The 21,804-nt window shown below is 49.9% G+C and overlaps 2 protein-coding genes across 6 annotated transcripts in view; both read left to right on the top strand.

Annotated features, from left to right (window-relative positions):
- The window catches only part of LOC135405731 (E3 ubiquitin-protein ligase NEDD4-like), a 33,070-nt gene extending 13,245 nt beyond the window's left edge, over positions 1-19,825 (top strand). Inside the window, exons 2-31 of one of the 5 annotated variants that reach the window (XM_064640320.1) lie at positions 1,278-1,351; positions 2,983-3,064; positions 3,228-3,266; positions 4,071-4,124; positions 8,262-8,312; positions 9,220-9,281; positions 9,575-9,677; positions 9,823-9,989; positions 10,473-10,605; positions 10,684-10,854; positions 10,986-11,060; positions 11,720-11,851; positions 12,270-12,392; positions 12,560-12,757; positions 12,878-12,955; positions 13,425-13,479; positions 13,568-13,624; positions 15,193-15,251; positions 15,495-15,560; positions 15,832-16,061; positions 16,804-16,925; positions 17,248-17,318; positions 17,411-17,506; positions 17,968-18,041; positions 18,191-18,251; positions 18,394-18,453; positions 18,654-18,761; positions 18,994-19,090; positions 19,312-19,384; positions 19,516-19,825. In XM_064640320.1, the coding sequence (XP_064496390.1) occupies positions 1,278-1,351; positions 2,983-3,064; positions 3,228-3,266; positions 4,071-4,124; positions 8,262-8,312; positions 9,220-9,281; positions 9,575-9,677; positions 9,823-9,989; positions 10,473-10,605; positions 10,684-10,854; positions 10,986-11,060; positions 11,720-11,851; positions 12,270-12,392; positions 12,560-12,757; positions 12,878-12,955; positions 13,425-13,479; positions 13,568-13,624; positions 15,193-15,251; positions 15,495-15,560; positions 15,832-16,061; positions 16,804-16,925; positions 17,248-17,318; positions 17,411-17,506; positions 17,968-18,041; positions 18,191-18,251; positions 18,394-18,453; positions 18,654-18,761; positions 18,994-19,090; positions 19,312-19,384; positions 19,516-19,618 (2,874 nt within the window). In that variant the 3' untranslated portion in view covers positions 19,619-19,825. Of the gene's footprint in view, positions 1-1,277; positions 1,352-2,982; positions 3,065-3,227; positions 3,267-4,070; positions 4,125-8,261; positions 8,313-9,219; positions 9,282-9,574; positions 9,678-9,822; positions 9,990-10,472; positions 10,606-10,683; positions 10,855-10,985; positions 11,061-11,716; positions 11,852-12,269; positions 12,393-12,559; positions 12,758-12,877; positions 12,956-13,424; positions 13,480-13,567; positions 13,625-15,192; positions 15,252-15,494; positions 15,561-15,831; positions 16,062-16,803; positions 16,926-17,247; positions 17,319-17,410; positions 17,507-17,967; positions 18,042-18,190; positions 18,252-18,393; positions 18,454-18,653; positions 18,762-18,993; positions 19,091-19,311; positions 19,385-19,515 lie in introns of all 5 variants that reach the window. The other 4 variants (XM_064640319.1, XM_064640321.1, XM_064640323.1 and 1 more) reach the window with 4 other exon arrangements.
- On the top strand, positions 4,555-5,726 carry LOC135405733 (uncharacterized). Its single transcript, XM_064640326.1, has one exon. The coding sequence runs from the start codon at positions 4,595-4,597 to the stop codon at positions 5,633-5,635; it is 1,041 nt and encodes a 346-aa protein (XP_064496396.1). The 5' UTR covers positions 4,555-4,594; the 3' UTR covers positions 5,636-5,726.
- Positions 19,826-21,804: the final 1,979 nt, after the last annotated feature.

Raw genomic sequence — 21,804 nt, 5'->3', positions numbered from 1 at the left:
AGGAGGCCCTTGTTCCCCTCCTGTGGATCCTCTTCCCTGATCCAGGTCCCGCTGAGCCGAGTGTCTGATCAGCCTTGTTATCCTGCTCTGCTTGCTGGAGAATCAGGGCTCCAGCTGATGTTTGTTGGCCTTCAGACATGACATCCCCACTTCTCCTTAACCCTCCCAGTCTCTAATTGTGCCTGGGGATCACTTTGTTCTTTGGGGTTTGGATCCTGGCTCTTCTCCCTCAGAATTTGGGAGCTCTGTACAAAAACCAACCCACATCCTGATTTTCTTGCACAGCCAGAGAGGGGAAATCAGGTGATTGAAGCTCTGTGTCTCTGGCTGGGGAACAGGGTCCCAGCCTCTGGAATGCTTCAGCTGGGATGTGCCACTTCAGGTGTGTTCTGGAGAGTCTCTTTAGATCATCTTTTGCCTCTTGCAAAACCTGAATTAGGGATCCTCCACTAACGGGACTTCCTCCTGCCTTTTTTTTTTCTTTTAGGCTGTTTCTGTTTGGTTTCTTTTGATTTGGTTGATGTGCTGAGGTGCCCTCAGTGCATAAGATGCCACTCTAATAAATATTTTGACTTTTTGGACAAACCTGAGTGGCATTGAGAGTGTAGAAACAGCAACTTCAGTGAGGTCAGGGCAGGCTTGAGCTTCTGCCTGGGTTTTTCTGTGCTGTCTTCTCTGAGTGAAGGCATTTTCTTTGCTCACAATTTGCAAGCAAACAGCCCGGGAGGAACCCGGGGGGAAAGTGGGGCATTGTTTTCTCAACACAGGCTCAAATTACCGTAATTGGAGCTGGGATCTTGCAGCTCAGGGGAGGTTTATCCGAGCAGGGAAGGGAGCACTGAGATGTGCCAAGTGTCAGGGAACGCTGCTTTACACCAAAAAGTGCTGAGACAGGTTTAAAAAAATCATTTTGGAGGGTTTATTTTGAACCTGGCTTCCTTATTTTTGCCGCCTCAGAACAAAAATGTTACGAATCTTCTCCCTTGTCTTGGAAGAGCTTTAGATTGCAGGAGGAATTTTGTGGGGTCTGGACAGTTTGGGATGGGAAATGACCCCGTTCAGCAAATCCCCCTCTGGTTTTATTGCTGTTATTGTCACATTATTATGGCTCTGATGTTATTAATCTACTCTTACTCTACTTTCACTGAACTCTTACCAGCTCTGGGTTCAGAGAAACCTCCTTCTGGGAGGTTCTTCTCTTCCACATCCTCTTGCCAACTGTTGCTCTTCAGGCTGGAAGTGCACCAAGAATTAAAACATTTCCTTTTCTCTTGCAGGAGGAGTCTCGCATCCTCAGGGTGAAGGTGGTGTCGGGCATCGACCTGGCCAAAAAAGACATCTTTGGAGCCAGGTGGGTGCTGAGCTGGGCCTCTTGGAGGGCACCCAGAGAGCCCTTCCCAAAAAACCAACCAGGTAACAGCCGGGGAGAAGCTGCTTCTGGAGCCCAAACCAACCCAAAGCCGTTAATTTTCTTTTTCGGAGGTTTTTTAGCTATAGAAATGACTAATTTCCTAAGGGATAAATGAGCCTCCCCGTGGCTTTCCCTGCATTTCTGTAATGCTGCTTACAAATTGTTCATTAGCTTGCCTGTCTACATGAAAGCAGCAATTAAAAGTTTAATGAACTTGAATTTTTTGGGTGAAATTGGTGGCTGAGTGCAGAACGTGGCAAGGCAAAGCTGCTTTATTTATTATTTCATTTATTCTTTCCTTTATTCTTTCCTTTATTCTTTCCTTTATTCTTTCCTTTATTCTTTCCTTTATTCTTTCCTTTATTATTTCATTTATTATTTCATTTATTATTTCATTTATTATTTCATTTATTATTTCCTTTATTCTTTCCTTATTCTTTTCTTTATTATTTCATTTATTATTTCATTTATTATTTCATTTATTATTTCATTTATTATTTCATTTATTATTTCATTCATTCTTTCATGTATTATTTCCTTTATTCTTTCCTTTATTCTTTCCTTTATTCTTTCCTTTATTCTTTCCTTTATTCTTTCCTTTATTCTTTCCTTTATTCTTTCCTTTATTCTTTCCTTTATTCTTTCCTTTATTCTTTCCTTTATTCTTTCCTTTATTCTTTATTCTTTCCTTTATTCTTTATTCTTTCCTTTATTCTTTATTCTTTCCTTTATTCTTTCCTTTATTATTTCCCTTATTATTTCATTTATTCTTTCATTTATTCTTTCATTTATTCTTTCATTTATTCTTTCATTTATTCTTTCATTTATTCTTTCATTTATTCTTTCCTTTCTTCTTTCCTTTCTTCTTTCCTTTCTTCTTTCCTTTCTTCTTTCCTTTATTCTTTCATTTATTCTTTCCTTTATTCTTTCATTTATTCTTTCATTTATTCTTTCATTTATTCTTTCCTTTATTTCAATCAGATTTATTGTGATTTTTAACAGGTGCTCTATTTCAATCAGATTTATTGTGATTTTTAGCTGCTGGATTTCAATCAGATTTATTGTGATTTTTAACAGACCAGGTGCTGTATTTCAATCAGATTTATTGTGATTTTTAACAGGTGCTCTATTTCAATCAGATTTATTGTGATTTTTAACAGGCCAGGTGCTGTATTTTAATCAGATTTATTGTGATTTTTAACAGGTCAGGTGCTGTATTTTAATCAGATTTATTGTGATTTTTAACAGGCCAGGTGCTGTATTTCAATCAGATTTATTGTGATTTTTAGCTGCTGGATTTCAATCAGATTTATTGTGATTTTTAGCAGGTGCTGTATTTCAGTCAGATTTATTGTGATTTTTAGCTGCTGGATTTCAATCAGATTTATTGTGATTTTTAGCAGGTGCTGTATTTTAATCAGATTTATTGTGATTTTTAGCTGCTGGATTTCAATCAGATTTATTGTGATTTTTAACAGACCAAGTGCTGGCAACTTTGGTGGCAAATCCCCTCTGGAATTCTCCCTGGCTGCCCAATCACAGGCCATTAAATGTGATTTTCTCTCTTGCAGCGACCCCTACGTGAAGCTCTCCCTGTATGTGGCAGATGAGAACAGAGAACTTGCTCTGGTGCAGACAAAAACCATCAAAAAGGTACATTTAAAATCGGTTTATTCTGCTTAATTCCACTGCTTTGGGAACATTAAGAACACTCTGGTGTTTAAAAAATAATTTTATTTTTTTTTCCATTTTTTTTTCATTTTTTAAATTGCAAACCCAAAGAAACTTTAGAGTGTAAATATTATTTCTTTTCCAGACCCTGAACCCCAAATGGAACGAAGAATTTTATTTTAGGGTAAGTCTCTCTGCTAGGACATGCACAGTTAATCTTATTTTAAATTTATTTCCATGTTGACTTAAAAACCTTCCTGCCCCTTGCACTTGCTGGGGTGTTCCTGGAGGGGTTGGAATTCTCAGCAGGAACTGGCTGCAGGTTATTCACCAATAAATCCAATTATTTATTTATTATTTATTTATGATTTATTTATGATTTATTTATTATTTATTTACCAATAAATACAATTATTTATTTATTATTTATTTACCAATAAATACAATTATTTATTTATTATTTATTTATTATTTATTTCCCAATAAATACAATTATTTCTTTATTATTTATTTATTATTTATTTCCCAATAAATACAATTATTTCTTTATTATTTATTTCCCAATAAATACAATTTTTATTTATTATTTATTTATTTTTTATTTATTCACCAATAAATACAATTATTTCTTTATTATTTATTTATTAATTATTTATTATTTATTTACCAATAAATACAATTATTTCTTTATTATTTATTTATTATTTATTTACCAATAAATGCAAATTTTTATTTATGATTTATTTATTATTTATTTACCACTAAATACAATTTTTTATTTATGATTTATTTATTATTTCCCAATAAATACAATTATTTATTTACTATTTATTTCCTATTTATTTCCCAATAAATACAATTTTTTATTTACTATTTATTTATGATTTATTTTCCCCAAAATACAATTATTTATTATTTATTTATGATTTATTTATTATTCATTCCCCAATAAACACAATGATTTCTTTACTATTTCTTTTCCTTGCAGGTCAACCCCACCAACCACCGGCTCCTCTTCGAGGTGTTCGATGAGAACAGGCTGGTGAGTGCTGGGCTGGGGGGAATTCTGCTTCCCCCCAGGTTGTGTTTGCAGGGGGAGAAGGCCCCAAACTGCTTTTTTTGCCTTTATTTCCTTGAAATATTCCCTCTGGGAAGTTGTCCCCGAAGCTCTCGGCCCCAAAGGGGAGCTTTTTTAAGCCGGCGCGGTTTCGATTTCCATCAACACCCTGATGGAAAAGGAGCAGCTGGGACGGGGCCGTTAAAAAAAAACAAAAAGGGAAAAAACAAACCCCCCACACTGGAGAGGGGGAACCAGCCACGTGACCGCCGCCACCCGACCCTCCGTCACCGGCACACCGGCTGCTCCTGCCCAGTCATGCCCGGAATGCCGCTTGCCGCTCGGGCTCTTTGCGCTCTCTGTGGCTGCCAGGGCCGCCGTGCTAAGCGGTTGCTTTGCCCCCGAGCCCATGCCTCTGGTTTTTAACTCTCCCTCCGCGCTCTCCGCCTCAAACCATGGCCCGTCGGCTGCGGGTTCATTTTGGCTCCGGCCGAAGCCCCGCGGCCCCCGAGTCGGAGCTCCTCGAGCGGGAGGACGACTTTTGGCTGCCGCGGAACGCCTGCGACCCGAAGAGGAGCACGGCCATGTTCATCCCGCAGCTGCTGGGCGGCGCCGAGGCCCGGCCCACGCGCAGCTCCTCCGTGCAGATCTCGCTCCAGCGCAAGGGCGGCGACGACGCCGGGCCTTCCGAACCCTCGGCCCCCGGCGAGCGCTGCTGCGCCGCCCCGCCGCAGAACCACCCTGCCGCCCCAGGCAGCCCGCGGGGGACCCCCAAAAACTCAAATGGAACCATTTGCCATAATCACCGAGTGTTTTGTGCCGTCCCCTCCAAGGAGGAGGCGGACGAGGCGCCGTCAGGTCGGAACGTCAGCGGGGTGAGGATCCAGCATCGGGCTTCCAGCGCGGATGTGCCTCAAGTGACTCTGCTTCCCTTGGGCTCGGAGGCTCCGAGTAACGCCGAGCCCCGGCGCTGGTCCTTGCAGCACGTGCCGGATCCGGCGGCGAATTCGGGGAAGAAGCTCTTTGTTCTCCAGTTACAGCAGCCGCCGAGCGGAGCAGGCGCGGGGGGCGGGGGTGACTTCGGGTTTACCGGCACAAAGGGGGACAGACTGGTCAGGTACCCCCGGATACGGCTGGAAAGGAGCACTTCCTACCCCGTGCAGCCGCCGGCAGAAGGAATCGGCCCCCCGGCTGACGGGCCGGGCTCGGAGCCGCCCGGGGCCGGCAGGAGCAGGTCAGAGATACCGGGCAGCGACTCGGTGGAGCGGATTCCTCAAGGGCAGGGCTGCTTGTTTAAAATCAGGCCGGAGCAGAACACGAGGCAGCAGCGCTTCAGGATTCTTGTCACCCGCGGGCCCGAGGAGCAGAGTCAGGGGGTCGGCGCCGACGCTCCCGGCGCCGCGGTAAGTCCCGGTGTGCCGTGCCCGGCAGAGCCGGTGCTGGAACGTTCTGCCTTTGTCAGGACCGAGCCCGAGTGGTCTCTGTTTCTGATCTAACACAGCTTTGCTCAGCTGTGGTTCCATCCAGCGCGGTATTTTCGGGCCCCGCCGTCACGCGTTTCCCGGCTCGGCGTTACGTCAGCCGGAAAGATTCTTAAAAATCGCGGCGTCCAAACGGCAAATTAGGTGTTCGTGTCGACTTGGCCGAGGCCTTCGCGCGCCCTGGTTTGAAAACCAAATCTTTTGGCACCTTCTGGAAACGAAAGCAGCTCGTGCTGGTTTTGTGTGCCCCGAGTCCGGGCGGCTCGGTTGTTGAAACGCAGCGCGGAGGCAGCTGCTCCTGCAGCAGGGCCAGGGATGACTCTGCAGCTCCCATGACCTTCTTTCGAGCTCTTGGGTGGGCGTTGAGAGGGGAAACCAGGGAGGGTCCCTCAGCTTTGGTTGCCAAAGAGGGAAATCAAACCTCCATAAACTAAAGCAGGTGCAGGTTTGGTGAGGGAGCAGTTCTGCTCCAGGAGTGTGTCGTGTCTTTTCCTGGCAGCCTGAGGACATCTCAGCAAGAAAATCTGGAAGGCAGAAGCTTCTTGAGTTGACTTGCAGCCTGCTAAGTGTTCTCAGCCCCAAATTCATCGAAATCTCATCCTGCAAATGAAACAGGGGAAAAAAAACAAATGTCTGATTTTTCCCTTTCCTGTTTATTCCCCCTGCGTCGGATTTTGCGCAGCTCCTTCGGCCTGGTTGTCGCTGGGGGCCGAGAGGGCCGGGCTGGGTGGGTGGGAAACTGGGAGCCACTTGAGAAATGACCCGTTGGCCAGCTGGTGGGGAGAGCTGACAAAGGCAGCTTTGTTGGGAGCCGAGCACGGCGCTGCAGGAGTGGGAGGGAATTCTAATTCGGCTCCCGAGCAGAAACGGCACCGCTGGCTCTGGAAAGCTGCGTTTCGCCCGGCTCAGCTCTTCTCTGCTTCCTCAGAAATCCTTTCAGGAGAAATGTTGTGCAAGTCCAGATTTAGACACGTTCCAGAGACACCAGATGCATCAAGCAACAAGAGCAAGCTGAGATAAGGGGGAGGGAACCTTCCTCTGCTGGTCATTTTTAGCCCCCAGAGCTGGTAACAAAGGCAGAGCTCTTGGCTGGGATCCTTCTCCAAAATTAGTAATTAGCCCCTGACAATTACATGACTGTGATTAAGCTGAGGAAAAATATTTACTCTTTCTCAGAATCCCATAATAACGTGTTCTGATGCATTGTTATATTATGACATGTGTAAAAAGTCCCTCTCTCTCCCTTTTGTAAACACCCTTTAGGCACTGGAAGGGGCTCTCAGGTCTCCCTTGTCTTTAATTTTCAGACAAGTTTTCAGAGAGTCAGGAGTTGGCAGTGCTGTCTCTGCCCCATCCGTCCACATTCCGAAAGGGAACGGTTCTGCATTTTGGGTCAGGCATTTTTCTCCCTGGAAGCTGTGTCTGTTGGGATTTCTCTGTGAAGAAACCCGAGGAAAGCTTCCTGCAGAAGAGCTGGAGAAATAATCTCACTGGTTTTATAACAGCAGCAATAAAGTCTTTGCTCCAGCCTGGAAAAAATCGCGGGCGGAGTTTGGGCCTGGAGCGAGCCCTGGCTCCGTAACGGAAGCGCTGACGGGTTTAACGCTGCAGGTGCCAGCCAGAGCTGCCCTGGTGGGCACATCCAGCCCCAGAAAATTACAGAGGAGAAGCCAGAGAGAGAGCCTTGATTGCTTTTTGTGCCGCTCTTCGAGAAAAGCCGCCGAGCGATGACGAATTTCGGAACGCGCGTGTTTTGTGCCCGTCGGCAGAACAGAAGTTCTGCCCGGGAAGTTTTCAGCTCAGCAGCTCGTTCTAAAGCCTGATCGACCTCGTGTCGTCGGGTTCCAGGTGAAATCTCACTGGAAAATGTGTTATTGCATCTAAAGTCCAGCGCTTTGAGCTGTCTTTTCATCTGGCACTGGGAGCTCCCAGCAGTCAGTTGTGGGCAGAAAAATAAATTACTCCAGCCAGCAGCGTGACCAAGCAGGTTTGGGTGTCCTAAAGGGAAGAAGAAATCAGAAGGGGGTGTGGGAGAAGCTAATTCCAGAGCTGAAGGCAAAGCAGTGAGATGAGCAGATAGTTCTGCACTCCTGGCCTTTCTGCTCTTTGCTCTGATCCAGTTTTCAATCCCTAAACATCAGCTCGTGGTGCAGATTATTGCATTTTTGTTTCAAGAGGGTTTTTTTGGCAGTAATTCCTTCCTTTCTTACAGGACAAGGGGCAGAAGCTTTGGCAGTGCAAGAGGAGTAATTTAGGATTGGAATAATTGCTGTTTAATTGCTTAATCCCTTTCAGAAAGGATCCAGTTGTGGTCGTCCCCACGTGCCAGGAAAGGGACTTTTATTCAGATTTATGGCTCTGTTTTGGCAGGGCCTGGGAAATTAAAGTTAAAATTAAATAAAATAAATAAAATAAATTAAATAAAAAGGTGGCAATTAAAAATGCCACCTTTTAAAGAACAGGTGCAACGAGCAGGGTTGGAGGTTTTGCCACCCAAAACTGGAAAAAGAACGATTTCAGGAGCGACCTTCCAATTCAGGTCTTGCCAAGTGAGATGGGTTTTTATGGGTTTATGGGTTTTTATTTTGCTTTTCTGGTGTAAATTTACTCCTTTTCCTGCTTTTTTTCTCTCCTGTGCCAGACCAGAGACGACTTCCTGGGCCAGGTGGATGTGCCTCTCAGCCACCTCCCGGTGAGCAGAGGAACAGCTTTATTTTTGGGGGAAAAAAAGCTTATTTTGGGGCAGATTTGCTGCTGCAAGAACTGTCTATTCATTATTTTAGCAAGAAATAATGAAAATAATTGAGGTGTGGGGCTGGAATCATTTTGTTGTCAGCACTCAGATTATTGTTTGTTGCTGTTTCTTGATAAATTGAGAGATCTGGTGGGTCTGTAATTCCCTGCCTGGTTTCCTCCCAGCAGCCAGGATCCTGCAGGGACCCCAAAATTACAAAATTAAGGGCAATTTCTATTGCTAGAGGTGTATAAGTAGAAGTAAATATGTATATTTTTATATATATGTATTTATATGTATAAATTTATATATATATGTATAAATTTATATATATGTATAAGTTTATATATATTTATATGTATATATTTATATATATTTATATGTATATATTTATATATATTTATATGTATATATTTTTATATATATTTATATATATATTTATATGCATATATTTATATGTATTTATATATATATTTATATATATTTATATATATATTTTGATGTATATATTTATATATATTTATATTATATATTTATATATTTATATATATCTATATGTATAAATTTATATATTTATAGGTATATATTTATATGTATTTATAGGTATATATTTATATGTATATATTTATATATATTTATATGTATTTATATATATATTAATATATTTATATGTATTTATATATATTTATATGTATAAATTTATATATATTTATATGTATATATTCATATATATTTATTTGTATATATTCATATATATTTATTTGTATATATGTATATATTTATATATTTATGTGTATATATTTTTACATATATATTTATATGTATATATTTATATATTTTTTTCTGTTTTCTCCCCCGCTCCCAGACCGAAGACCCGACCATGGAGCGACCCTACACGTTTAAGGATTTCCTCCTCAGGCCCAGAAGGTGAGGGGGAAAATCACAGAATCATAGAATCACAGAATCATAAAATCATAGAATCATAGAATCATAAAATCATAGAATCATAGAATCATAGAATCATAGAATCATAGAATCATAAAATCATAAAATCATAGAATCGATTGGGTTGGAAGAGACCTCCGAGCTCCTCAAGGCCCCGTGTGCTTTAGAAGAAGAAATCCTGCTGGGTTTTTAATTGGAGATATTAAATGTCAAATTTAATATCAATAAAATCTCATTTTTCGATGAGATATTAAATGGAATTCCTCGTCCCGCAGCCACAAGTCGCGCGTGAAGGGTTTCCTGCGGCTGAAGATGGCCTACATGCCCAAAAACGGGGGCCAGGAGGAGGAGAACGGCGACCAGAGGGACGACTCCGAGGTAAGGCTGGACTCTCAAGGTTCCAGGAAACTGTGGGAGCAGCTGGAGCTTGGAGGGTTGGTTCCCCTTGGCCCCCAACCCTTGGTGGGTTTGAGTTGGTTCCTCCCGGTGAAAGGAGGTTTTTTTGTCTCCCTCCCTCCCCCAGCACGGCTGGGACGTGGTGGATCCCGGCGACCCCGCGGCCCAGCGGCAGGAGGAGCTGCCGCCCCCGCCGCTGCCCCCGGGCTGGGAGGAGAAGGTGGACAACCTGGGCAGGACCTACTACGTCAACCACAACAACAGGAGCACCCAGTGGCACCGGCCCAGCCTCATGTGAGCGGCGCGGAGAACTCCCGGGGGCCTGCAGGCCAAAATTCTTGGGCTCGAGAGACCTCCCCACCCCAGAGGGACAGGGAGGTCCTGGGGAGTGCCAGGGTGGGAGGGAAGTCAGAATAGGGGGAGCCAGAGGTGGAATTTTTCAGGAATTGAACAAGAATAAGTGACTTTGTTCTGTAGAAAGTCAACTCCGTTGAGTTTTGACGGGGTCGAACGGGTGAGCTTGGAGGAGATGCTGGTTGTTCCTCGGCGTCCAGGCTGCATTCCCTGGGTGTGCTAACAGCTCTGCAAGCTGGATTTAGGAAGAACTGACCTCTAAACCATGGCCAAGGGAGTGCTGGATTCTCCAGCCCTGGCCTGACACGTGCACGAATAATGAGTTTTATAACCAGAATTTCCCAGGTTTCGAAGGCGACCGACAAAGTAGGGGTTGGGTTTAATTGGGGTTATTTGGGGTTATTTTCGTGTTCTTTTCTGCAGCGACGTGGGCTCGGACTCCGAGAACAACATCCGGCAGATCAACCAGGAGGCCGCTCACCGGCGGTTCCGCTCGCGGCGCCACATCAGCGAGGACCTGGAGCCGGAGCCGGCGGAGAGCGGGGACGTCCCTGAGGTGGGTCCTGAACCTCAGACTGCTCCAACACCCAAGGCTCTGTGTGAACCCTTAACTTGTTTTATTTTGTTTTGTCAGCCCTGGGAAACCATCTCCGAGGAGGCGAGTGCCGGCGGGGATTCCTTGAGCCTGGCGCTGCCGCCCCCTCCCGCGTCGCCGGTGTCGCGGAGCAGCCCCCAGGAGCTGTCGGAGGAGCTGAGCAGGAGGCTCCAGGTCGACGCCAACGGGGAGCAACTCGGCTCTTTGGTTGTACGTAGGGGGCCGCTCTTCCTCTCAACTTCTGCTGCTCAAATGTGGTGTTATTTAGGATAATCTGAGTCACTTTGAGGTAAAACAGCAGCACTTAACTTCAAGACACCTTTCTTGTGTTTCCCTGCCAGCAAAGAGAACCCTCCTCCAGGCTGAGGTCGTGCAGCGTCACGGACGCGGTGGCCGAGCAGTCTCAGTTAGCCCTGGTAAGCCCAGAGCTCCCTTCCCAAACGAGGTGTGAGTAAAACTGTGAATAAAAACCGGTCTGACTGCAAAAGAATAATTTTAAAAAATTCTACTTTTCTCAGGGGGTTTTTTGCCTCCGGTTTTGTGTCAGAAATGTGTCGCCTGTGAATCTGCAAGTAGCAAATCTGGGCCTAATCTTTCCCGAAATACTGAGTTTAGCATTGCTCTAAAACATCATCTGACCTGACCTTAACCAGATTTAATCCTTCTTTTCCATTCTCTTGACTGCAGGGTTCTTTAACTCTTACTTATCCAAACTGATAAAAGGGGAAAAAAAAAATATGATAAAAATCCACCTTTCTGAGCCAAACTCATTAAACCCCAGAGTTCCTTTTTGTCACTAGGAGTTCAAAAGTTGGAGGGTTGTTTGCTGAGCAAGGTGCCTGAATCTGGGCCAGGCTGATCCAAAGGATCTCTTGGGAGAAGAAAAATGATCTGCCCCAAAGAGCTTTGTATGAAATGAAATCAGAAATGGTTGTTGGGATTAGGAACGACGTGAGTCAACAAGTCGCTTTTTTTGGAAGGCGCCGGACTTGGAGATGTTTTGAGCTGTTGTAAAATGATGCTGTGAGGGGTCAGGTGATGTAAAATAAGGACAGGGTGGTTTCTTGCCCAGCAGCCCTCCGTGGCCTACGTGCACACCACCCCCGGGCTGCCCTCGGGCTGGGAGGAGCGCAAGGACGCCAAGGGCAGGACCTACTACGTCAACCACAACAACCGCACCACGACGTGGACGCGGCCCATCGTGCAGGTACAGGGCAGGCCCTCCAGCTGGGGGTCAACTTCAAAGTTAAAACAGAAATTCAATTCCAGAAGCTCTGGAATTTAAAGGGAAAAATCCCGAGCGTCGTCGCGACGACTCGGGTGAATCGTAAAAAATAATTGATGGAGATGGTTTTTCTTTGGGTTGTGTTGAGGCCCAGATCGAGCTGGGAGGGAAGGAATTTCCAGAGAGGGGTGGAGGAACTGCTAAAAGGAGGCAGATGTGTTCTTAGGGTTGAATTTGAAAGTTAACCCGCTCCATTAATAATGTATTAAATCAAATTCCGTTAAATCGTCATCTTTAGGAAATTAAGAATGATCATCATGATGCTAATAAGCAGTGCCACGGTTTTTAAAGTGCCCTGGCAGTGTTGGTGCCCTTTGTGACTTGGCTCTGCCCCCCTCAGCTCGCCGAGGACGGGCTGGTGGCCCCGGGCAGCAGCAGCAGCAGCAACCACCTGAGCGAGCCGCAGATCCGGCGGCCCCGCAGCCTCAGCTCCCCCACCGTCACCCTGTCGGCCCCGCTGGAGGTGAGGACACCCCTGCAGCCCTTGGTGCCTTCCCCAAGGGGGTTGGATTTGCTTTTGTTAAGCTGTGCTGAGGGGAGAGCCAGTTCTTCTGATCCTCGGGTCGGTTTCGGTGAGTTTTGGTGAGTTTTGGTGAGTTTCGGTGAGTTTTGGCGTTGGCTGCTCCGCAGGGCATGAAGGACTCGCCGGTGCGCCGGGCGGTGAAGGACACCCTGTCCAACCCCCAGAGCCCGCAGCCGTCCCCCTACAACTCCCCCAAGCCCCAGCACAAGGGGGCCCAGAGCTTCCTGCCCCCGGGCTGGGAGATGCGCATCGCGCCCAACGGCCGCCCCTTCTTCATCGACCACAACACCAAGACCACCACCTGGGTAAGGCCTGCCCCCCCTGCCCTGAACTGCTGCTGCCTGTTCTCCTGCCTGCACAACCCCCCCTTAGAGCCAAAAAGGAGTTTGTAGACCTGCCTTGACCCGGGGGGTTTTGGGTTCCAGGAGGACCCGCGGCTGAAGTTCCCGGTGCACCTGAGATCCAAAGCGTCCCTGAACCCCAACGACCTGGGCCCTCTGCCTGTAAGTGACCCTCCACCCGCCGTGCCAGGCTCTCCTCTGCCCCTGGCACGGGCACCGGGGCCTTCCTGGGAGCTGGGACTCCCCTGGGGCCTCTTCCTGTGCTCCCTGAGCTTCCAGACACCCGCCCGGGCCTTGGTGGCCTCTCTGCTCTTTGCTGATCACTTGGGAAAAACAGAGCAGAATGTTCCAAGCGAAGCTCTGTCAGTGCCCCAGCACGTTCTGGGATCCAGAAACCTGAATAAGGGTTGATTTTTCTGTGGAACTTCCATATTTTGTGGAGAAAACTCTGATTTTAAGGTCAGAAGTTTGGCCATACTCGTAACCAAAGTATAATAGGGATTTAGAGCCACCTCAGCTGCAGAGCATCTCTAACAGTTCCATGAGGTGGGCAGGGCATTGCTTCAGGCCCTGTGACACTTGTTTTACTTAATTATTTCCTCTTTTTTTTGTTTTTATTTCCCCTTTCCAGCCCGGCTGGGAGGAACGAATCCACCTGGACGGGAGGACCTTCTACATCGACCACAGTAAGTGAAGCACTGGGGCCCCAGAGCAGCTAAGAGGGAGCTCCCCAAGCCTGGAAGTGAAAGCTCTGTGATTTTACTCTTCATTTAGGAAGCCAGGTGTTGGTTTGTGGAGACATTGAGCCCAGAGACTTAGTGCCCTCCTACGGTACTGTAGCTCGCTTTCGTTGGCTCATCAGTTGTCCCTCTCTGACTTGTGAAGCATCAACGTCTCCTCTCTGTGCTTCCTTTTGTTCCTGTTGATATTTTGGACTCTCGTTGATATTTTGTCGTCGTTGTCGATGATCTCGTGGTTGGCCGGGCTGGGGCTTCTTCTCCTTCCTTTTTTTTTTGGGTTTGTTTTTTTATTTTTTAAATTTCCAGACTCATTAATAACGAGATATTTCTTCACAGCACCGTCAGAGGAGGGCACAGAGAGGCTAAAATCTGAGTTTGACAGGGTCAGGTTTGGCCCTCAGGCCGAGGAACAGACCCCCAAGCTCACCCCTAATTAAGGACTAATTAAAGGACTAAAATTAAAGCTAATTAATCCCTGTTACTGGTGCAGCAGAGTGTTACTGGTGCAGCAGAGTGTTACTGGTGCAGCAGAGTGTTACTGGTACAGCAGAGAGTGTTACTGGTACAGCAGAGAGTGTTACTGGTGCAGCAGAGTGTTACTGGTGCAGCAGAGAGTGTTACTGGTGCAGCAGAGAGTGTTACTGGTACAGCAGAGAGTGTTACTGGTACAGCAGAGAGTGTTACTGGTGCAGCAGAGAGTGTTACTGGTGCAGCAGAGTGTTACTGGTGCAGCAGAGTGTTACTGGTACAACAGAGGGTGTTACTGGTGCAGCAGAGTGTTACTGGTACAACAGAGTGTTACTGGTGCAGCAGAGAGTGTTACTGGTGCAGCAGAGTGTTACTGGTGCAGCAGAGTGTTACTGGTGCAGCAGAGTGTTACTGGTGCAGCAGAGTGTTACTGGTGCAGCAGAGAGTGTTACTGGTGCAGCAGAGTGTTACTGGTGCAGCAGAGAGTGTTACTGGTGCAGCAGAGGCTGTTACTGGTGCAGCAGAGTGTTACTGGTGCAGCAGAGAGTGTTACTGGTGCAGCAGAGTGTTACTGGTGCAGCAGAGTGTTACTGGTGCAGCAGAGAGTGTTACTGGTGCAGCAGAGTGTTACTGGTGCAGCAGAGTGTTACTGGTGCAGCAGAGAGTGTTACTGGTGCAGCAGAGAGTGTTACTGGTGCAGCACAGAGTGTTACTGGTGCAGCAGAGTGTTACTGGTGCAGCAGAGTGTTACTGGTGCAGCAGAGTGTTACTGGTGCAGCAGAGAGTGTTACTGGTACAGCAGAGTGTTACTGGTGCAGCAGAGAGTGTTACTGGTGCAGCAGAGAGTGTTACTGGTGCAGCAGGCTGTGAGTGACTGGCAGGGGTGCCTGGCACCTCCCAGGGTGTTTTTTTGGAGTGTTGTCTGGTCGTCGCGACGCCATCGTCCTGTCGTGGGTCTGTCGTGTCCGGACTCTTGGGAGGATCAGCTGGCTGGAGGCAGGGAAGGGACAGTCCCCCCCTGGTCCTGGAGACCCTTCCTGTCGCCCTCCTGGTGCTCTCCCAAGCTGGGCATGGAAGGAACTGGGCTGTGTTGTCGCCACTGCCAACCTTGTTGGAAAAATCCGACGGGAATTCCCGGCCCGGAGAAGTCACGAAAGTCACAAAATCCCTTTTTTTTGTTGTCGTTTGCAGATAATAAAATCACCCAGTGGGAGGACCCCAGGCTGCAGAACCCGGCCATCACTGGCCCAGTAAGTGCTGCTGGGGGATTTTGACAAAACCAAGTCAAAAACCAAAGTATTTTCCTTCGGTGTCAAATTTTCCAAACATCAAAGACTGAGCGACGTTTTTATGATCATCGGAGTGAAACGATGGCGTTTTGGGGGGTTCTTAAATTCCTCCTGGGTGCAGGGTGGGACGTGGAGGTGGCAGGGCTGAAGATTTTTGGCTCTCCAAGCCCTGAGCAGCTGGAATAACGTGTCCTCTCCCTCCAGGCCGTCCCCTACTCCCGGGAGTTCAAGCAGAAATACGACTATTTCCGGAAGAAGCTGAAGAAACCCGTGAGTAGATCCGGGCAGGGGAGGCACCTCCCAGTCTTAATTAGTTGTCCTGCTCCTCAAGGGCTGGAGCAGGGATCCAAAACCACAAAGAAAAGTTTGAATTGGTTGAATTTCTCACCAAAAAAACCATTTTAAGTCTTCCAGACTCGCAGTTTTCTAGATAAATGCCCCTAAAATGGAGGTTGGGGGTATCAATCCTTTCCTCTGTTTTTTGTCATTAGTTTGCTCAAGTCTCTCCTTTTTGAGACTCATCCAATCTTCCTTCCCCCAGGCCGACATCCCCAACAGGTTTGAGATGAAGCTGCACCGCAACAACATTTTTGAGGAGTCCTACCGGCGGATCATGTCGGTGAAGAGACCCGACGTCCTCAAAGCCCGGCTCTGGATCGAGTTCGAGTCAGAAAAAGGACTTGACTACGGGGGTGTGGCCAGAGAGTGGTTTTTTCTCTTGTCCAAGGAGATGTTTAACCCTTACTACGGCCTCTTTGAGTACTCAGCCACGTAAGTAGCCGGGAAATCTTGGTGGTACCTTTGGGATGAGAGGTGGAGTCGCTCGGGGCAGGGTCATCTCCTCCTCCCCGGGGTGTCCTGGGCAGGGTCATCTCCTCCCCAGGGTGTCCTGGGCAGGGTCATCCCCTCCTTGGGGTGTCCTGGGCAGGGTCATCTCCTCCCCGGGGTGTCCTGGGCAGGGTCATCTCCTCCCCAGGGTGTCCTGGGCAGGGTCATCTCCTCCTCCCCAGGGTGTCCTGGGCAGGGTCAGCACCCCCTTCCCTGCCCCAAAAAACATTCCCAGTGCTCAGGGAGAGGGGGTTTGGGGTTTTGCAGGGCTGGAACCGTGGCTAGGGGGTGGCTTTTGGGGTGTTGAACAGGTTGGGAAGGGGATGTGCAGCAGGATTTGGGATCTGGGATCTGGGATTTGGGATCTGGGATCTGTGGGATCTGTGATCTGTGATCTGTGGGATCTGGGATTTGGGATCTGGGATCTGTGGGATCTGGGATTTGGGATCTGGGATCTCTGGGATCTGGGATTTGGGATCTGTGGGATCTGGGATTTGGTATCTGGGATCTGTGGGATTTGGGATCTGGGAAAGCCCCCCCGCCGCCGTTGCCCGAGCACGACTCATTTATTTAACTATTTAAATATCTGAGCACCTGCTGATTTCCAGACTTGGTTCTTTAGCTGTTTGTTTTTTTTTTTTTTTTCTTTCCTCCCCCTCTCCCCCCCAAAAAAAAAAAAAAAAAGGGACAACTACACACTTCAGATTAATCCTAATTCAGGTCTCTGTAACGAAGACCACCTGTCCTACTTCACCTTCATCGGCCGCGTGGCCGGGCTGGCCGTGTACCACGGGAAGCTGCTGGACGGTGAGTGCCCCCCTGCCCTGCCCCTGCCCTCCCCCTGCCCCTGGGAATGAAACCCCCCGCCCTGGAGCCCGGGCTGAGGGACAGGAGAGTGTTAAATGTGAAATTGTTGCTGAAAGATTGAGGAGAAAACACAATTTCTGCTGAATTTTGAAACTAAGCAGATTTCACTTATCAGATTTTTGGGGGGCACAGCAGCAGAGGGAGCTCCCCAGCCTGGTTTTCTGCCATTTTAAATGGCACAGAGTGAGGGTTTTAAATGGGATTGAGCAGTTGGACCTTTGAGGAAGCTGCAGGTGATGCTCCCCCCTCTCTCCCCTTCCAGGCTTCTTCATCAGACCTTTCTACAAGATGATGCTGGGCAAGCCCATCACTCTGAAGGACATGGAATCAGTGGTAAGACACATTTAACCCCCTGCCAGTGCCCTGGGTTTCAGGAACTCTGCTCTGAGTGAAATTAAACCCTGTTTAATTAACTCTGCCCCCAGGACAGCGAATATTACAACTCCCTGAAGTGGATCCTGGAGAACGACCCCACCGAGCTGGATCTCATGTTCTGCATCGATGAGGAGAACTTTGGGCAGGTAGGGAGAGGTTCTTTCCATCTCAGGGTTGGTTATTTGGGCAGTTTTACCTCTAAGACCTGGATTCTGGCTCCGGGTCTGACCGGGACCTCAGGGCCTTCTTTTGAGAACTGACTTCAGCGTTTCAGAGCAGGCCCAAAACACCCTTTTAGTGCTTGTTGCCTTTTTCCTGGAGGTTGTAAATGAAGTTCTGAGTTCCAGGGAGAACCAGGGAGAATATTGAGAACCAGGGAGAATATTGAAGCCCCAGGAGGGGGAAGTTTGAATTATTGGTTTGAATTATTGGTGATTTAACTCCAAATTATTGCCAGCCTTTCCCTGCCAGTTTTCCCCTTCTGCTGCCACCACTTTGTTCCCTGCCTCCAAATCCATTTCCTGAGAATTTCCTGCCTGTAAAATGCTGCTCAGGGGGCCTCAAACAACAGGTTTGTTTTTTTTTTTTGGTCCTTTTTGAAACCCAGACATACCAAGTGGACCTGAAGCCCAACGGCTCCGAAATCATGGTGACCAACGAGAACAAGAGGGAGTACATCGAGTGAGTATTCCCAGTTTTGTTTTGGGGGGTTTTATTCCCAAAATTCCACCAGTCTCAGCTGATCAATCAGAACAACTGAAGTTGTCAGTGAGGAAGTGAAATCTCTGAACTTGTGGGTTCCTGAGGGGGTTTCTCTTCTCTCTCCACAGCCTGGTCATCCAGTGGAGGTTTGTCAACAGGGTGCAGAAGCAAATGAATGCCTTCCTGGAGGTGAGAGGCTCTTTGGAGCTGCCAGCTTTCACAAAATTCAGTGTTTTTTCTAATGCAGGTTTCTTATCCAAGGGGGGATCTGTGTGAAGGGAAGGCCGACGGGATGGGATGAGGATTTTAACTTTGCTTCTCTTCTTCACAGGGGTTCACAGAGCTGCTTCCCATCGACCTGATTAAGATTTTTGATGAGAATGAGCTGGAGGTGAGTGGGTTTGGTGCCCACAGGGGGATGTGTCACGTTCTGGGCTCCTCACTCTCCCTGAGTGGGAAATTAGAGTTTCTCCCTAATTAATCAATCTTTTCGTGCCACACAAAGAGCTGCCCTTGGGGGAGGTGGTTGGGGGTTGCCTGTGCAGTGCCACGACCCCTCCCTGACCCCCCCAGTGCTCCCCTTCCCCCCAGCTCCTGATGTGCGGCCTCGGCGACGTCGACGTCAACGACTGGCGCCAGCACACCATCTACAAGAACGGCTACTGCCCCAACCACCCCGTCATCCAGTGGTTCTGGAAGGTGAGCCCACCTCTGGCTGCTGCTAAAAGTGAGGGTGGCCATCAGTTTTCTTCTTGGAGAACCTCTGGGAACGTTGTGCCGGGAGGGAAACGTCCCGTTCCCACCTCTCCCGGGTCAAAGCAAGGGTGGCTCCCACCAGAGCAGCCCAGGGATGGGGGCCTGGACCACATGGAGACCCTCTGTTGTGTCCCAAGGGTTGTCTGGTACAAACAGGGTCTGTGTTTGCCCCCAGGCCGTGCTGCTGATGGACGCCGAGAAGCGGATCCGGCTGCTGCAGTTCGTCACCGGGACGTCTCGAGTGCCTATGAACGGATTTGCTGAACTTTACGGTGAGGCCAGAAATCCAACCCCCCCTTGAGGCCTGTTGATGTCTGACCTTGTTTTCTTTTGCCCTGAAACGAGAGAAATAACCCCATTTCTGGGGCTTTAACTGGGTGGAAAATCCAGCCCGCGACCGACGCCGACGTTTGGCGTTAAAAACAACATTTAGGTGTTTTTTGTAGTGTCCAGCAATTCCTATTTCATGGGGTGTTTTCTTCTTCTCCCCCAGGTTCAAATGGTCCTCAGCTGTTTACAATAGAGCAGTGGGGGAGTCCCGACAAGCTGCCCCGAGCTCACACCTGGTAAGTCACCGCCGCAGCCCCGAGACACCAGGCTCTTGACAGAGCTGAAATCCACCTCAGGGGGTTTCTGTTGCCTTTTTTTCCCCCTTTCCTGAGTGGTTTTTCCTGCTTTTTTTGCCTCGCCCTTGCAGCTTTAACCGCCTGGACTTGCCTCTCTACGACTCGTTCGAGGACCTGCGGGAGAAGCTCCTCATGGCCGTGGAGAACGCCCAGGGCTTCGAAGGGGTGGATTAGCCCCGGGCCCTGGGGCCCTTCCAAGCACATTCTGTTTTTCCCTGGGGGGAAAACCACCCCCGGGACTGTTTGGGGAGCGGCACCCGAGCCCCCCGGGTTGGGGACTGTGCCGACGGATGACATTTCAGCAGGACTTCACTCTATTTATGTCGTGCCTCTGCAAGGCAAAAGCCCTCAATAAATATTTTACATCCTTTCTAATGGCAACGAATGGGATTAATCATTTGGCAGGTGTTTATTTCAGGGGTCTAAAAGCCTTTTTTTGTCGCCTGTGACGTGTCGCGTGCCTCGGGACTGTCATGGCTGGAGCTGCCGCTGGTTTTGTGACGGATTAAAGGTGACGGATTCGTGCTCGCCCCAAGTGCGGTGACGTGGTGACGGCGCTGCTGGACCGACCGACGGACCCTGCCCGGGGCACCGGGACCGACGGACGGACGGACGGACCCGCCCTCGGGGGAGGAGCGAGGCGGGGGCGGGGCCTCGGGGGCGGGGCCGGCGCAGGTGCGCGAGGCCGCAGAGCGCATGCGCGGGGCACAGGTGCGCGAAGCCGCAGGGCGCATGCGCGGGGCACAGGTGCGAGGGGCGGGGCCGAGGTGATTTAAGGCCCCGTGAGGAGCCGCCGGCGCCATTTTGCAGGTGTTCGGCGGAGGAGGCGGCAGCGGCCGCGCCGGGCTCCCCCGGCTCCCTCGGCCACCCACTCCTACCCCTCTCCACCTCTCCTCCCTCCCCTCCTTTCCTTCCCCCGGACCTCCCTCTTCCCTCCTCCTCTGTTCCCCCGAGCCGCTCTCCCCCCACCCCCGCTCCGCGCCCCCTCCGCTCCCCGGCTCCCCTCAGCCCTCCTTCCTCCCTCTCCTCCCACCACCCTTCCCGCTCCCCCTGCCCCGGCTCCCTCTCCGCCCTCTCCCTTCTCTCCGGCACACCCCGACCCCCCCGGACCCCTCCTCCTTTCCCTCCCCCGGCCTCCCTCTGCCCTCGCCTCGCCCCGCTCCGCACCCGAACCCCGCAACCCGCTCCGGGCCTGTCCCCCCGCCCCAGCCTTCCTTCCTCCCCTCCTGCCTGCCCGGCCCTTCCCCGCTGCCCAACCCCAACCCCCCTCTCTTCCCTCTCTAGTGCCCCTCTCTTCCCTCTCAATTCCCCCTCTCACTTCTCCCTCTATTCCCCATCCAATTCTCCCTCGATTTTCCATCTTTTCCCTCTCAGTTCTCCTTCTGTTCCCTCTCAGTTCCCCCTCTATTTCCCATCTTTTCCCTCTCAGTTCCCCCTTGATTTCCCATCTTTTCCCTCTCACTTGTGCCTCTATTCCCTCTCAGTTCCCCCTTTGTTCTCTCTCAGTTCCCCCCCGATTTCCCATCTTTTCCCTCTCACTTCTTCTATTCCCTCTTAATTCCCTCTCGATTTCCGTCTTTTCTCTCTCAATTCCCCCTTTATTTCCCATCTTTTCCCTCTCAGTTCCCCCTCTATTTCCCATCTTTTCCCTCTCAGTTCCCCCTCTGTTTCCCCTCCCCGTGTCCCTCGATGTCCCCCGTGTCCCCCCCTGTCCCCCGGGCCGTGTCCCCGCAGCCGCGGGCTTGGGGGCGCCGGTTTGAATAAAGCCGCGCAGGCCGGACCCGGCGCCCCCCCTGGATCCCCCTTTGCACGGGGCCGGGCCCGCTCGGCGGGTCCCCCCCTTCAGTGTCCAAGCACCGCCCGACACCGCCGGGGCTCCGGCCCGTCCCGACATCACACGGGGGGCTCCGCGGGCGGGGGCGGGGGGGCAAAGGCCGCGGCTTCGCTCTCGGCAATGGACGGCAAGAGAGGGCCATGGATTGCCGGGAGCGAAGCCGGGGCCGGTTGGGGCGGGGGGAGGCGGGGGGGCAGGGGATGGGGGGGAGGAGGGCGGGGGGACCCCCCTCCGGAGGAGAGGGGTCCCGGGGTGGGAGGGGAGGGGGGAGGAGGGCGGAGGGTGGCGGGTGGGGGACCCCCCTCTGGAGGAGGGTGTCCAGGGGTGGGAGGGGAGCAGGGGGGAGTTCCCCCCTCTTCCTCTCCCACCTCTGGACTCCCTCCTCCGGGGGGCGGTCGGGGGGACCCCCCTCCAGAGGAGCGGGGTCCCGGGGTGGGAGGGGACGAGGGGGGAAGTTCCCCCCCTCTGACCCGTCCCACCTCGGGGCTCCCTCCTCCGGGGGGCGGTCGGGGGCGGGGCCCCCTCA

Source organism: Pseudopipra pipra, chromosome W, assembly GCF_036250125.1.
Source record: "Pseudopipra pipra isolate bDixPip1 chromosome W, bDixPip1.hap1, whole genome shotgun sequence".
Lineage (NCBI taxonomy): Eukaryota > Metazoa > Chordata > Aves > Passeriformes > Pipridae > Pseudopipra > Pseudopipra pipra.
This window is presented reverse-complemented; position numbering and strand designations above follow the sequence as displayed.